The sequence below is a fragment of the Oncorhynchus gorbuscha genome, linkage group LG15, assembly GCF_021184085.1.
Source record: "Oncorhynchus gorbuscha isolate QuinsamMale2020 ecotype Even-year linkage group LG15, OgorEven_v1.0, whole genome shotgun sequence".
Lineage (NCBI taxonomy): Eukaryota > Metazoa > Chordata > Actinopteri > Salmoniformes > Salmonidae > Oncorhynchus > Oncorhynchus gorbuscha.
Genome location: NC_060187.1, coordinates 58,903,154 through 58,919,554, shown reverse-complemented (window position 1 = coordinate 58,919,554; position 16,401 = coordinate 58,903,154). Strand labels below are relative to the sequence as shown.

Genomic DNA, 16,401 nt, shown 5'->3' with positions numbered 1-16,401 from the left:
AGCATGTCTGTTAGGAAATGTCTTTGTCACATCATCTGGATAAGGGCATTTCTGTGCAGAGCCAGAAACTAAATGGGGAGATGGGAAATTCCATTCGATTCATATTATTATATTCCTCTTTCATTTACACATTTCATGATGTAACTATGAGATGTGGATGTATCTAAGTGTCACGCCTTGGTCATTGTATTTTGTGTTTTTGTTATATGTTTGGATAGGCCAGGGTGTGACATGGGTTTATATGTTGTTTTTCGTATTGGGGTTTGTAGTATTTGGGATCGCGGCTAATGAGGGGTGTTGTATAGGCTTGGCTGCCTGAGGCGATTCTCAATTGGAGTCATGTGCTTATCGTTGTCTCTGATTGGGAACCGTATTTAGGTAGCCTGAGTTCGCTTTGTATTTTGTGGGTGTTTGTACCGGTCTCTGTGTTGTTGTCACCAGATAGGCTGTAATTAGTTTCACGTTCCGTTCTGTTGTTTTTGTATTTAGATTCAGTTATTTCATGTACCGCGTTTTCATTCATTAAAGGCATGAGTAACCTACACGCTGCATTTCGGTCCTACTCTCTTCATTCAACAGACGAACGCCGTTACACTAAGGGGATTTTTATTTAGCTGAGCCTGCTAGCTAGCTTCCTAAATTTAATCTAGCTAGCAATTGCCGTAAAGTACCCAAAATTATTGTAAATAACGACTGAGGTAGCTTACAGTATATAATCTAATTCAACCCTTAAACTACTTTAAATTACAGTAAATAAAGGTTTATTTGCTTGTTTTTTGCTGTCCGGTTGGCACCACAATTGGGCATTTGATTTGCAAACTCATCACATGACCAGCGTCTCATCAGCAACACTAAAAAAGTACTTCAGAGTAACTGAATTTCAAAAAGTTTAAAAATAAAAGTCCCCCGACATAACAGTATAAAAGTGTCAACAACATGCATTTTATTAATGATATTAATGATATATGAAAAATGATTGTCTAAACATTAACAATAGTTGTTCATATTTAAGTGAAATATGCATTAAATTTGGGTTTTAAAACATGTTCCAAGGTCAAATAAATGCCCCCAATGCAAATCACTGTTTATGGAATTCATATTGGCTTATAGAGCAAGAACTATTATGGGTGCTGCAGTATTGTAGGGGGTACTCTGTAGGGTCTATAGAATGTACAGTACCAGTCAAAAGTTTGGACACAACTACTCATTCAAGGGTATTTCTTCATTTTTACTATGTTCTATATTGTTGAATTGTAGTGCAGACATCAAAACTATGAAATAGCACGTGTTAAACAGCTTTGCACACTCTTGGCGTTCTCTCAACCAGTTTCATGAGAAATGCTTTTCTAACAGTCTTGAAGGAGTTCCCACATATGCTGAGCACTTGTTGGCTGTTTTTCCTTCACTCCTTGGTCCAACTCATCCCAAACCATCTCAATTGGGTTGAGGTCGGGTGATTTTGGAGGCCAGGTCATCTGATACAGCACTCATCACTCTCCTTCTTGGTCAAATAGCTCTTACACAGCCTGGAGGTGTGTTTTGGTTCATTGTCCTGTTGAAATACAAATAAAAATCAAATTGTATTTGTCACATGCACTGAATACAACAGTGAAATGCTTACTTACAAGCTTTTAACTAACAATGCAGTTTTAAGAAAAATATGTGTTAAGTAAAAAATAGATAAGTAAAAAATAAGAAATAAAAGTAACAAATAATTAAAGAGCAGCAGTAAAATAACAGTAGCGATGCTATATACAATGCAAATAGTCTGGGTAGCCATTTGATTAGTTGTTCAAGAATATTATGGCTTGGGGGTAGAAGCTGTTGAGAAGCCTTTTGGACCTAGACTTGGCGCTCCAGTACCTCTTGCCGTGCGGTAGCAGAGAGAAGAGTATGACTAGGGTGTATGGAGTCTTTTACAATTTCTAGGGCCTTCACACTAAGCGCAAACCAGATGGGATAGCATATCACTGCAAGATGCTGTGGTAGCCATGCTGGTTAAGTGTGCCTTGAATTGTAAATAAATCACTGATAGTGTCACCAGCAAAGCACCCCCACACCATCACACCTTCTCTATGCTTTATGGTCGGAACAACACATGGAGGGATTATCAGTTCACCTACTCTGTCTCACAAAGAAACGGTGGTTGGAGCCAAAAATCTCAAATTTGTACTCATCAGGCCAAAGGACAGATTTCCACCGGTCTAATGTTCATTCATGTCTTAAAGTAATGAATGACTGTCGTTTTCCTTTGCTTATTTGAGCTAAAATAATATGGACTTGGTCTTTTACCAAATAGGGCTATCTTCTGTATATTACCCATACCTTGTCACAACACAACTGATTGGCTCAGACGCATTAAAAGCTGTTGTGGCAACCAGGGAACTCCATCCCCCCGTTCAGCTGAAAAGGTGGCGCAGGGAATTCAAAAATATTATTTAGAAATATTTAACTTACATTAACAAGTCCAATACCTCAAATGAAAGATAAACACCTTGTTCATCTACCCATCATGTCAGATTTTTAAAAATGTTTTACAGCGAAAACACAACATATATATGTTAGACCACCACCAAACCAAAGAAAAAACGCTGCCATTTTTTTTCCAGCCAAAGATAAAATCACAAAAGCAGGATTAGAAATAAAATGAATCACTAACCTCTTGAAAATCTTCATCAGATGACAGTCATATAACATGTTACACAATAAATTTATGTTTTGTTCAATAATATGCATTTTTATATCCACAAATCTCGGTTTACATTTACGCCATGTTCAGAACTGCCTCCAAAATATCCGGAGGAATTATAGAAAGCTACGCCAGATAACAGAAATACTCATCATAAACTTTGACTAAAGATACATGTTCTACATATAATTAAAGATACACTGGTTCTTAATGCAACCGCTGTGTCAGATTTTTTTAAGACGTTACGGAAAAAGCCTAACATTGCAATAATCTGAGACGGCGCTTAGACGTAACCGCCATGTTGGAGTCAGAAATACGAAATTACAACATAAATATTCCCTTACCTTTGATGATCTTTCAGCAGAATGTAGTGCAAGGAGTCCTAGTTCCACAATAAATCATTGTTTTGTTCCATAATGTCCAATACTAGTGTCCAAGTAGCTGTATTTGCTATCACTTCCAGCTCACGTGCCCAAAAACTGACTGCTGGTCCAAGATAACTCGCACGAAAACTTCCAAAAGATATATTCCGGGTCAAATAAACTGGTCAAACTAAGTAGAGAATCAATCTTCAGGATGTTATTATCATATATATCCAATAACGTTCCAACCGGATCATACGTTTTCATCTGGGGCCGAATTGAACAGCTGTAGCACCCACAGAGAAATGCGCCACAGCAAAATTGCATTCTGTTGCGACACTGACTACTTTCCCTCCCATTAGGTCAAAGTTCCCAGCAAATGCTCCATTACACTTTCTACTGAATGAGGACGTCTAGTGGAAGGCGTAGGAAGTGCAGATCCATATCTTGTTGGGAAAGGAGGGGACGATGACGTCAAAGTTGCTCCAACTTTCAGAATTTCACTCCTTGTTTGGAAAATTGTCTGCCCTATGAGTTCTGTTATACTCACAGACATAATTCAAACAGTTTTAGAAACTTCAGAGTGTTTTCTAACCAATAGTAATAATAATATGCATATATTTGCAATCTAGGACAGATTTTGATGCAGTTCATTATTAATCCAAAGTGAAAATACTGCCCCCTATCCTCATGAAGGAAAGAAATTCCACAAATGAACTTTTAACAAGGCACACCTGTTAACTGAAATGCATTCCATGTGACTACCTCATGAAGCTGGTTGAGAGAATGTCAAGAGTGAAGCAAAGCTGTCATCAAGGCAAAAAGTGGCTACATTGAAGAATCTCAAATATAAAATGTATTTTGATTTGTTTAACACTTTTTTGGTTACCACAGGATGTTATTTCATAGTTTTGATGTCTTCACTATTATTCTACAATTTAGAAAATAGTAAATATAAAGACAAACCCTTGAATGAGTTGGTGACTGGTACTGTATATATGGTGTCATTATTCTTCTGAATAATATGAAGTGTTGCTGGCCATTTACTCCACCCATTCCATTGGCGGTCACAATACAAAACATTGTATATGGAATACATAATCATCACATGTGCGATTACTGCACTACGGATAACCCTCTAACCAAAGAACAGTGCAGGGCATGAGCACTGAATTAAAGGGCAACTACACAAAAAAAAACAAGTTTCTTAGATTTTTCACAGACCTCAAAACTCATCCCCTGATGTGGTTTGAGCATTGTTGTGGACACAGAAAATCTAAGGTTGTTGTTTTTCTATTTAAAAAAGTGGGGGAAAAACTGAGGAAAAAATTGAAAATATTGGGGAAATCTGAATCCTGGAAAAACTAAACTGAGAAAATGGAATTAGGTGAAAATTCTAACTGATTTTAAAAGGCCACACCAATGTTTTTTGGCTGTGCGTGACTGCATTTTGTGGGAAGTTGAGGTCAGGTCCAATATAGGGAAATAAGTTGGGCCATCCTAGAAATGTTTTAGAATAATGTAATATATCAAGTTTTGCCGATGCTCTTAATCAAAGCGACTTACTTGAATACATTTTTAAGTATGGGTGGCCCCGGGAATCGAAACCACTATCCTGGCATTGCAATGCTCTACCAAGATGCTTGACAGGGTTATAAATGCTTTGCGAAGCCTCAATTTAATATGATATATAAGGCGTTTATTAGGCTGTGCTTATGCCACCTTTTATAATGTACAGGTTTATGTCACATTTGACATAGTGGGTTATGTCACATTTGACATTGGGGGTTATGTCACACAGCTATGCCACATTTATGAACCCTTCATAAGGCATGACATATAGTTATTGGGGGCGGCAGGGTAGCCTAGTGGTTAGAGCGTTGGACTGGAAGGTTGCAAGCTCAAACCCCCGAGCTGACAAGGTACAAATCTGTCGTTCTGACCCTGAACAAGGCAGTTAACCCACTGTTCCTAGGCCGTCATTGAAAATAGGAATTTGTTCTTAACTGACTTGCCTAGTTAAATAAAGGTTCAAAATAAATATATATATATATTATTTGTAACACATTTATGTAGTGTTTATGAAGGCTTTATAAAGCCTTTATAAGCTGCACGTTATTTAAAGCTGGAATAAGCGAAGGCTTTGATTTCTTGTCAAACATGGAAAAGGGGTCTTATAATACGTCTACCAGAAAAAGTCATAAAAGGTATTAGAAATACATAAAAACACAACCATGTTGAAGTAAAGACCCCTGCCAAATAATATCAACACTTACCATGTTTTCTGCCTTCAGTAAGTTTAAGAAACATTGCCTTGTGCCTTTAAATTCTGTTACCAATATCCCACATATTCTATCTTTAAGATATTTTCTAATTTCTAATAAGAGGAGAGAGGATAATTAAAATTCACAGAAATAACAAGTAAAGGTAGACCTATCAATTAGTTATAGTGTTTTTACTAATATACACTTTGTTTATGAATTATTAAGTGGATAAAACTTGTAATTCTGCGACCAAATCGGTAACAGAATTTCAGAAAGATCGGTAACAGAATTTCAGCTATTTTAATAGGCAAAAATGGGAAATCATAGTAGTCACAAACCACAGTTGGGTCACCTGCTACTGTCCTTCCTTCCACTGGAATATGGTTATGTTCAGCTGATAATGGTTTCCTTTCTATTTCTGTCGTCAGGTGGTGGCAAGAGTGTGAAGAGTCGGACAACTCCCCCCCTCTCTCTCTCCTTCTCTACCTCCAATTAATGTCACCTCTCACAGCTCTTACTGACATCTACCCATGAGCCACCTCTCTTTCCATTTACTGTAACCAGCAGCATCCTCATCCTCCATTTGGCCCAGATCGGACCAAATCTGAACCAATCATAGATATCTATGTTACACAAAATTGGAAGGCATTACAGTACAGTAGAACACAGTAGAGTACAGTAAAGTAAAGAAAAGCAGTGTATTGTTAGGTACTCGAGAATAGAGTGGAGTAGAGTTCAGTACAGTACACAGTAGACCACACTAGAGTGGAGTACACTATAATGTATTGTACTGAACTGTACAGTTCCGAATAATGTTCTGAACTGAATTATACTTTACTTTACTAAATTCTACTCTACTTTAATATACTCTACTCTACTGAACTCGACTGTACTGCACTGAATTCTACTCTGCTGTACTCTACTATACTCTACTGAGCACTACTGTGCTGTGCTGTACTTTACTATACTCTACTGAGCTCTACTGTGCTGTACTTTGATGTCCAAACTTGTGAAACATAGACGTCAATGACTGGTTCATATTTGGTCCGGTCCGGATTGACCAAATAGGGTCTTGTTTGGTGGCGGAGCTCATTAAAAATAATACCCAAATATGCAAAGGAGGATACTGCATATTTCCACCTTTGTGTGCCTATTCAGGATACATCACCATGAAGAGAATGACATTCATGTCCATAGTTATGCATTTATGTGTAGGTCAGATCAGAGACCCATGATGAAATTCCTTTAAGGCAATTCTGTTAATGGGTGTAAATCCACTTCACTTAGTGTAGTTCAATAACCAAAATATATATTTTTTCAAAGTCAATGTCACGTATGCTCCCTCTCCAGCCTCTAGGTCATCAGGCTGCTGATTATCCTGCACACCTGTCACCATCGCCAAGCGCACCAGTGCCTCATGACACTCACCTGGACTCCATCACCTCCTTGATTATCTTCCCGATATCTGTCACTCCCCTTGGTTCTTTCCTCAGGTGTTATTGACTCTGTTTCATGTCGGTGCGTTGTTTGTGTTTCGTGTTGGTTGGTTTATTAATGAATTAAAACACTCACTCACTCCCTGAACTTGCTTCCCGACTCTCAGCGGACTCGTTACAGTCAAGGTGTCATGTCATAGCTGACACCCCAGTCTTTCTGCAGCTGTCCATGGTGTTATATTTGAGTGTGCTTGGAAGGGGTTGCAGTGGTGCTGAAGCATACACTTTCTGATTTCCTGCCTCAACCCATGCATTTCCTGTGCTTTATGTTGAGTTGGCACTCATATTAACTGCAGAGCGACAACAGCTTTCTGATGGACTTACCCAGGGTCTAGTGCACTTTATACAAAGGAAATTGATGTGTCTGGGAAAGAGCTCTGGTGCTGTGATGGCCCACTTGCCTCAGTGAGACTTGGTTCTTGGCTATTGTAACGAGTTCTCCCACTACTACACAGGCCTTTGACTTGCACCAGAAACATTTCAGAATGATTTGCATGACCCGCACCTCTCTGATTCGGGAGGGGTTGGGTTAAATGCGGAAGACACATTTCAGTTGAATGCATTCAGTACAACTGACTAGGTATCCCCTTTTCCCTTACTACGATATTGGCATTCCTTAATAGGCTACATGTTCAACATCTACCTAGTGCTTTTACTATGATGTGTAGCCCTAAATGGAAATGAATCTGTCATTCGGCTACAATGTTCATTTGCAAGGGAAACTAGTTTGAGTGTGACACCACCGGCCACTCTTGCTGCTGGCAGAATTGTTTTGTGAAGTCTGAAATGCATGGCAGCTCTTCTCCGTGGAGTGGCACTGCATGGCACTATTAAGCCATGGTCTTGAGTTCTATGAGTTCAGAAAAGAGATGGCTTGAACCTGCAAGTCAATGCTGGACCTGGATCGGCCTATCACTGTTTACAGTGTATGAAATGTAACCCTCTCGCAGTACAAGACGGCACACGCACAAACATGACTTATTTTAGATGTAAGCATTCAATGAAATGTTCCTTCATCAAAAGTACTGCATTTACCCACAAATCTTTAGCATTTCAAGTGAAATTTAAATCCAATGTAAAGATAGCCTACATTGTTTGGTTTGAAAATGCTGTATTATGTAATATTAGGCCATTTCCATCACAAAACTGTGATTTTAGCTGTCCTAAATCCCTGTATATAGTAGCTGACTGACTGAATTTCTCCTTTTAGCCTATGTTTCTGGGCAGACTGGCCAGCCAGAGCAATTGGCAAGTCGAGCCCCGTCCTTTTGCTTTGAAGGATTAGACTAGACATTTTTCCCATATGGCCCATGTGACTGCCTCTTTCCACTAGTGCTCAGCATAAGAGATGCAGAGTGTCTTGCTTTCAATGTGAGTGTGCAATGCTGCTCGGTGCACTACCTTCTCAACTCACTCTTTATTCCAATGACAAAACACACTGGGTGAGTAGTACCGCAGGGCTTTGTTGTTTACTTCAAAGGTTTCCAGATGCCTCTTACTTAGGAGTACTAGATTGTTCTGTCAATGGTGGTTTTCTTTTTCGATTTTGTGTGCTTTTAGTGATGTAATTGTAGGTATTCTTCTGTAATACTGACTGTAGTTTGAATTTCTCCTTGATATTTGTGCAAGTTATCCATCTTTGCCTGTGTAGGGATATTGACTGCAGTGCAAAGCTGCTGAGCAGTTTGAGATTTTTAATGACTTTTAACTCGTGTTATCAAAGGATTCGGACTATTTACCAGGCTATGTATTGTTGGATCGTGCTGATATATGAGTAGTCTCCGATGTATCCTCTTTAAATGAGACTGTTTTCTTTACTGTAGCTAAGAGGACCATATGTGTCAACTTAATTTTTAATACTTAGAGGCGATAGATTGTTTAGAAACTGGAGAAACTTCTTCTGTTATGCTTTGCTGTCCGTGGTGCTGTGGAGCCACCATGTGGACTGGGTAGACCTCACAGCCATATTCTCTAGACGAATCTTGAAGTCTGTTTTTCTCCAGTGCTTCCATTGTGCACCCATGTATTCCCACTTCCCAGCAGTTACATTTTAAGATGTGTTTTGCTACCTCTGTTAATATATTTGTCAGATGCACACTGATGCGTCACAGTGTGCCATGTACATGGGATTATGATGTACTTTACAGAAACAAAACTGCTAAGTACATGAGTATCTGTCACTTTTTCTTTTTTTTCCCCCGTAACCAACATGCACTTGATTATTTTTTAAGCTGTAGACCCAATGTGAACTGGAAACAAAATGTGTTGGACTAGTTGTTTTGGAAGGTCTTGGAAGGAGGACAGCATCACTTTATTAAGCAACACAAACAAATGTATTGCTCAGGCTATAAGGTTGTTTATAGTCTTGAGAAAAACAGCATTGCACACCTATTCCTCAAAGTACTTTTTTCTAATGATATTTATACGATGGAAGGTGTAATCAGTCATCTTCTCTTCGTCTTCCCTCCCTTTCATCTCTGTATCCCTTCTGCCTTCTCTCTTTCTCCCACTTTCAAAGCTCTAGGTCCCGCACTCGCTCGCGCTCCAGATCTCATTCTCCATCCCACAATAACCGAGAGCGGAACTACCCGAGGGAGTACCAGAATAATAACCGCGAGTTCCGGGGCTACCACCGAGGCTTCCGGAGGCCTTACTACTTCAGAGGCCGAGGGCGTGGCTACTTCCCACGGGGACGCTTCCAGAGGGGTGGTGGAGGCGGCTATAACAACTACCGCCCCAATAATTGGCAGAACTACAGGCAGCACCCCCAACAGCAGCAACAGCAACAACAACAACAGCAGCAGCAACAACCCCACAGCCCGAGACGGGGACGATCCCGTACCCCTAAAAAGCGCTCTGGTAGCCCTCATTCCCACAGCCACTCCAAGTACTCGGACCGCTCTTCCTCGCCCCGATCCCGGCGCTCCCACCACTCCTCTTCCTCACATTCCTCCTCTCCCACACGCAGGTCGGGATCTGGGTCGGCTACGCAGAACTCTAAGGATGTCAAGGAGGAGCGTTCTGCCTCCAAGGAGGTCCAGAAGAAAGGAGTAGGAGGAGGAGGACATGGTGAGCCTGTGGAGATCACAGGGGGGTCTGCAGGGCCTGATGGGGGCGCCAGTGGGGACAGGCCCAAGGCTAACTGGCAGGGCGTGACGGATCACAGCAACAGCACCAGCCCCAAGGGGTCAAGTCCTCAGGTGCGCTCAGCTGTTATCATTGGTCAGGGCGCTCCAGCTTCGACCCTGTCTAGTCCCTCTCCTAAAAGCACTAATGCTAATGGCCCCAATTCCAATGGTGCCCCCTCATGGCAGATTCAGACAGTGGGCAGTTCACCTTCCACCAAAAGCCCTTCTCAGAAAAGCCCCACACCTGTGTTCTCTGGCTTTGGCTTCTTCTCTAAAGATGACAACCTGGCAGGAGATAAAGCAGCTATCTCTTCAGTGTTCAAAAGGTAATACAATTATTTGTCTCCTTTTCTCTTTGCCACTTATGAAATATCTTTAGAAGTGAAAGGTTAACATACACACTACCATGTTTTTCTCATTTTTGGTGCAAGAATTTACTGCCCCCAAGTTCACGTTGTAGCACATGATTATTGTCAACATTTTGGTCAAATACCCTTTTCATGGCTAGGAAATATCTGTCATATTTATTGACACCTTTCATTTACTGAGGTTAGTAGATAGTTGTAATGTGCCAATTGTATTGAGTCTTTAAAAAAAAAAGTATTTAGAATTCATGGTTCTTTCCCAATGCGTCATGCACCACATAGAATAATTTGTCCCTCGTAATTGTTCTTGGCCCTAAGCCCTTGGGGAAGTGGTGGTCGTCGTCATAGCATGCTGAAACAGGAGTTTGTAAGTTGAGAAGGCATTACAGGCCCTTGGGCGTTTTGAGATGTGTGTGTTTTCTTGGCCAGTCAACGCTGCACTAACCATGACAAATCCCTCATGGCTTGGGCCTTTGAAGAAGGGGGTCTTTTGCTGGCCGTCATATTCTATGTTTATAACTTTATCCTCCATTACCCTAAGTCTTCCATTTTTACCTACACCATTGACAAGCATCCTTATTTATTTCGCATGGTTTTGTAATGAAGTTGCAGGGCACTCACCTGAACTGTTGTTCAGGATAAATTTAAACACAGTTGTTTCTCTTTCTCTCTTCGCCATTGTCTAGGTTCTTGGAAGAGCACAATCATAAGAAAACGCAGTCCAGTTGGGAGAATGGCAGAGAGATGAAAACCAATGGTGGGGATGTGGAGCGGGAGAAAGGGAATGGCATGAAGGCCTCTGGGGGCATCTTTGACAGAGAGCCTGACAAAGGGGAGAACGAGAAGTACAAGGAAGACTTTGACGATGAGGGGAATGTGTCGTTGAACCGCTTCTTGAAAGCCTCCCCTTTCTTTTCCTGCGGTGGCGAGGAAGAGGAGTTGATACCCAAGCCCCATCCCAAGGTGCTCCGCAAAGAGCATGACCGGGAGGACGATGAGTCGCCCAAGCCAAAGAGCAAAGTCACCCTCTCGGCCCGCGAGCTATTTGAGGAGCGCTTCGGCAAGTGGGAGGACCTGGCCTACATGCAGGTGGCTGCCAAAGATGATGATCTTGATGCCATGGCGGAGGAGATTTACCGCAGCCGGAAGCAGGAGAAGGCTGCGGCCATAGCTGCGGCCCTGGCCAAGAGAGAGGCCATAGCGGGCATGCTCAGAGGCTTCTCCCCGGAGAACGTCAGCAAAGACAGGAGGAAGGAGAAAGCTGCCTCCAGCCCGTCCCCCATATCCGCACCACGGAGGAACTCTGACCGAGAGATGTTCATGGTCAGGGGGGAGGACTCTCCCCCAAGGGCCTCTGAGAAAAGAGGAGCAGAGTTCAGTGTCAGAATGGATTCTCTCAGAGATGACGTGGCAAGGTAAGCGGTATGCACCATCACGACATAGATTCACACAGACGACTCTGATGCCTTAACGCCTTGGATAGGTTTCAATCTCCATTAGCAGGAAGTCATGAATCATGAGACACACTCTTTGGCTCAGGCCTGGGCCATGTTTTATAGCCTCTTTGAGTCATAGTTCTATGAAACCATGAGCTTTATCAAAATGAATAAAGATGTGTGCTATGACAATTGAGATAATGAAATGACCCCTCCAGATTAAATCTTTCAGGTGTTGTTTTTTAAAAGTCTCATGAGAAAGATCCCATTCTCTTTGTTCTCTGTTTTTTTTCCGCCATAAAGGGCAAAGGTGAAACATCAAATGACATTTTTGTTGTTGTTGTTTTGTCTCTTTCCCCAGCTCCTCTGGTGTTATGGTTGGTGAGCGACGGTTATCACGGGATCTTGTGCATCCTACTAAAAAGGAGCAGGAGTTTCGCTCTTTCTTCCAGCACATTCAGGCCACACAGTTACAAAGGAGTCCCTCAGAGCTGTTTGCACAGCACATTGTCACCATTGTCCACTACATAAAAGGTGACTGACCTCTCTCACCCCTGATCCTTTGCAACTGACCAGTCTCTCTGCTATCTGGGCTTTAACACAGGTGCAAGTTAAGGTGCAATTGCGATATCAAAAGGTTTATATAGCCTATACAGTATATCATTAAATAGGTCATCTGAAAAGGGTTGCCAAATGCTTGTGAAATAGCTTGGCCAGTATGCCTATCTAGCCCTGCAATCCTGTGTGGGAATGATTATGGAGAAATATTGCTGTACACCAAAAAAACATGGAGTCGTTTTTCAGGCACAAATGTTATCTAATGGAATTTGGTTTCGAGAAGTTTTCCAAAAATGTTCTTCATTGCTATGAAACATTTGCATGGGTATTGTACCGTTTATGATCCTATGAGGCTAATAAACACACATTAAAATATATATATAACCTTTGATACAGCTGAAAATATTGTTTCTATGGTCACAAGCTAACACTGTGTGTAACTTATGAATTGAAAGTAATAAAAAAGTGCATTGGCACAGCATGTACTGTCTTATCTGTTGTGTAACAAGTTGTGGTTCCTGTTGATTACAGCACAGCACTTTCCATCCAACGGAATTACTCTAAATGAGCGATTTGCCATGTACCAAAGAAGAGCTGCACAAAAGGAAATGATGAAGCCAAGAAAGAGCCCAGAGATACACAGGTAGAGTCTCCATTCTGAGTGACCATCTCACCTTCAGTGTGCTGTGGCATCACCTTTTGTTTATCAAAGCTTGTAAAGGTATTTGTCTTGCCTTTTGTCAATCAGTGCACGTTCACTGGTGGTCTTGTTTGCTATGTGATATCCTGGAGTCATCCGGGTCTATACATTGCTCGTAGACAATTCATTTTAGTCCTCATCTGATCATCACTGAAAATAAGAATAATTCCTTGCAGTCATTTCAGTACTCACCTGAGCAGCACAGACGTGAAACTAAGAGTAATTCTTGGCAGTCATTTCAGTCCTCATCTGAACAGCACTGACCTAAAAATGTTTTAGAGTAATCCCTTGCTTATGTTGTATTTGCCACCTGAGCTGTGGCAAAGTTAGACATTGTGTTTCTCTCTTGCAGGATAATTGATGTTTCTCTCGGTGCTTTTAAGAAACACTCTCACCTGTTTGAGGGGATGAAAAGCTCCGGGGATGGCAGTTACAAGGTGACTGAACATTTTGAAATATGAAGTATTTTGGGAAAACTGACAAAACAACAGCGAGCGAGCGAGCGAGCGAGCCATCCACCTTTAGACTGCGTTCTCCGTCTAAGCCTGTGCTTGTCTTTGAAGGGAGATGCATAACGTCTAAAAGCAAAGCAAATGCAAAACGAGGCACATTCAATTTGTTGTGTGTTATATACTCCCCCTCCACGTATGATGATTTGGTTATACTGTGGGTACAAGCCTGCCTGAGGCCATTGAGTCGAAAAACATGAGGGGTCAGAAATGGAAACGGCCAATTGCTCCTGTGTCCAAGCCATTCAAAGGACTCTAAAACAAATGTCATAGTAAGTATTATTCTTCAACAAATAAGGGGAAATATAGTCAAAAGCAAAAAACCTGTTGTACTTGTAGAGTGCTTATACAGTCTCTAGGCCTACTTATAACTTCGGTCATTTGATGACATCTGACTGAGACCATTTTGCGGTATGGCTACATTGAACTCTCTTCAAAACGGAAACATTTTAGGGGAATGAAACAGTGTGAAAGTCAATGAACTCAGCTCCTTCAGGAGTTTGAAACCGCATTATGTTCAGTTGTGTTGCAGAGGTTCAACATTGTGTTGTGCAGACCTGGGAAAGGACACCGAACAAAAATATAAACGCAACATGCAACAATTTTGTTATATTGTTATTTTGTTATATTGTTATTTTGTTATAGTTATAGTTCATATAAGGAAATCAGTCAATTGAAATAAATTAATTAGGCCCTAATCTACGGATTTCACATGACTGGGAATACAGATATGCATCTGTTGGTCACAGATATACTATATATACAGAATAACTGATCGTCAGGAGCTTAATGAAATGGGTTTCCAGGGAAGAACTGGGACATTTTCAGCTTCCGGGAATTGTGTACGGATTATGCTGAAACGTGAGGTGATGGTGGCGGATGAATTGTACGACAATGGGCCTCAGGATCTCGTCACGGTATCTCTGTGCATTCAAATTGCCATCAATAAAATGCAGTCGTGTTTGTTGTCTGTAGCTTATTCCTGCCCATACCATAACCCCACCATCACCATGGGGCACTCTGTTCACAACATTGACATCAGCAAACAGCTCGTACACATGACGCCTTACATGCCTTTTGCCATCTGCCCGGTACAGTTGAAACCGGGATTCATCTGTGAAGAGCACAATTCTCCAGCTTGTCAGTGGCAATATGAATATATTCCCTCTGAAGTCAGTTACGACGCCGAATTGCAGTCAGGTCAAGACCCTGGTGAGGACGACAAGCATACAGATGAGCTTCCCTGAGATGTTTTCTGACAGTTTGTGCAGACATTCTTTGGTTGTGCAAACCCACAGTTTCATCAGCTGTCCGGGTGGCAGGTCTCAAACGATCTCGCAGGTGAAGAAGCCGTATGTGGAAGTCCTCTGGGCTGCCGTGGTTACACGTGGTCTGCGGTTGTGAGGCCGGTTGGATGTACTCTAACACGACATTGGAGACGGCTTATGGTAGAGAAATGAACATTCATTTTCTGGCAATAGTGAACATTCACTTTCTGGCAATAGCTATGGTGGACATTCTTACTGTCAGCATGCCAATTGCACACCCTCAAAACTTGAGACATCTGTGGCTTTGTGTTGTGTGACAAAACTGCACATTTTAGAGTGGCCTTTCATTGTCCCCCGCACAAGTGTACATGTGTAATGATCATGCTATTTAATCAACTTCTTGATATGCCACACCTGTCAGGTGGATGGATTATCTTGGAAAAGGAGAAATGCTCACTAACATGGATGTAAACACGTGTGCAAAACATTGGAAAGAAATATGTTTTTTGTACGTATACAAGATTTCTGGGATATTTTATTTCAGCACATGAAACATGTTGCGTTTTGATTTGTGTTCAGTGTAGTTCCAGAATGGTCTGTTTTCACTTATGCCGGTCAAATGTTACACAGCAGCCGTTAAACGGGCCGTTCCCAGAGATTGTTGGTTAGTTATGGTCTTGTAACAGTTCTCCCGGCCCCTCGCATGCAGTGTGCAGCACATCTCAATGCTAACCCATAGCATGTCCATGTCTTTGTGTTCTTTTTATTATTTTTCCTGCACAGGACGAAGGTAAAAAAATGAAGGGTGACTCAATGGACCTTCGTCTGGATATTGAGCGCCGTAAAAAATATTCTACCCGGGAGAGAGATTATAAACAGGACGGGGGGAGAGATTCAGGAGACTCCCCAGAGGCTAGCATGGAGAGGTCCGCTGAGAAATCCTCCAAGCACCACAAGAAGTCCAAGTATGTTCAACCAACTCACACTCTATAGCAGTGGTTCTCAAACTTCTCAGCGGGGCCCCCAACAGTTCCATGTATTTTATTTATTACATGGCTAGCACACCTGATTCAACTTGTCAACGAATTATCACGCCTTTGACAATGTGAATCAGGTGAGTTAGTTCAGAGCTACAACAAAATTGTGAAAGGTCTGATGGTCCCCGAGAGTTTTTAGAACCGTCATGTACATATCTGCAACTAGCCAGGGTCTTTTACAAGAAAAGCACTGGAGCTAACAATGAACTGACGTTTAAAGTTATTTTGGTCCCTCAACCTTAAGCTCTTCCTCCAGGAAAAACAAGAAGAAGCCATCTCGCTCTCGCTCCTCCTCTTCATCTGCCGAATCTCACAGGGGAGGAGACTATCCCCACAAGGAGCCTGAGCTCAAAGACGAGGGCTTTAACAAGGCCAGGCTGGGGCCTCGGGGGGACTATGGCGGTCCCACGGAGAGGGGACGAGGACGCGGAGGCTTTGTAAGTTTGCTCATGGACGTGCACTCATATTCATTTTGGAAAGTAAAGGATCTGATAAAGAATAGAATCATCAAGAGAACAAGACAAAGTGCCACCACAACTAACCTGAAAAGAAAACCCCATTTGAAATCGAAAAAATATGCCATGAGCGC

The 16,401-nt window shown here is 41.8% G+C and overlaps 1 protein-coding gene across 5 annotated transcripts in view; it reads left to right on the top strand.

Annotated features, from left to right (window-relative positions):
- LOC123997594 (thyroid hormone receptor-associated protein 3-like) overlaps nt 1-16,401 on the top strand; it is a 28,679-nt gene that overhangs the window by 9,535 nt on the left and 2,743 nt on the right. For 2 of the 5 annotated variants that reach the window (XM_046301990.1, XM_046301993.1), the window contains exons 3-9: nt 9,330-10,265; nt 10,991-11,719; nt 12,102-12,274; nt 12,830-12,941; nt 13,351-13,435; nt 15,559-15,740; nt 16,057-16,249. In XM_046301990.1, coding sequence (XP_046157946.1) covers nt 9,330-10,265; nt 10,991-11,719; nt 12,102-12,274; nt 12,830-12,941; nt 13,351-13,435; nt 15,559-15,740; nt 16,057-16,249 — 2,410 coding nt within the window. Of the gene's footprint in view, nt 1-6,776; nt 8,254-9,329; nt 10,266-10,990; nt 11,720-12,101; nt 12,275-12,829; nt 12,942-13,350; nt 13,436-15,558; nt 15,741-16,056; nt 16,250-16,401 lie in introns of those variants that run through there. The other 3 variants (XM_046301991.1, XM_046301994.1, XM_046301992.1) reach the window with 2 other exon arrangements.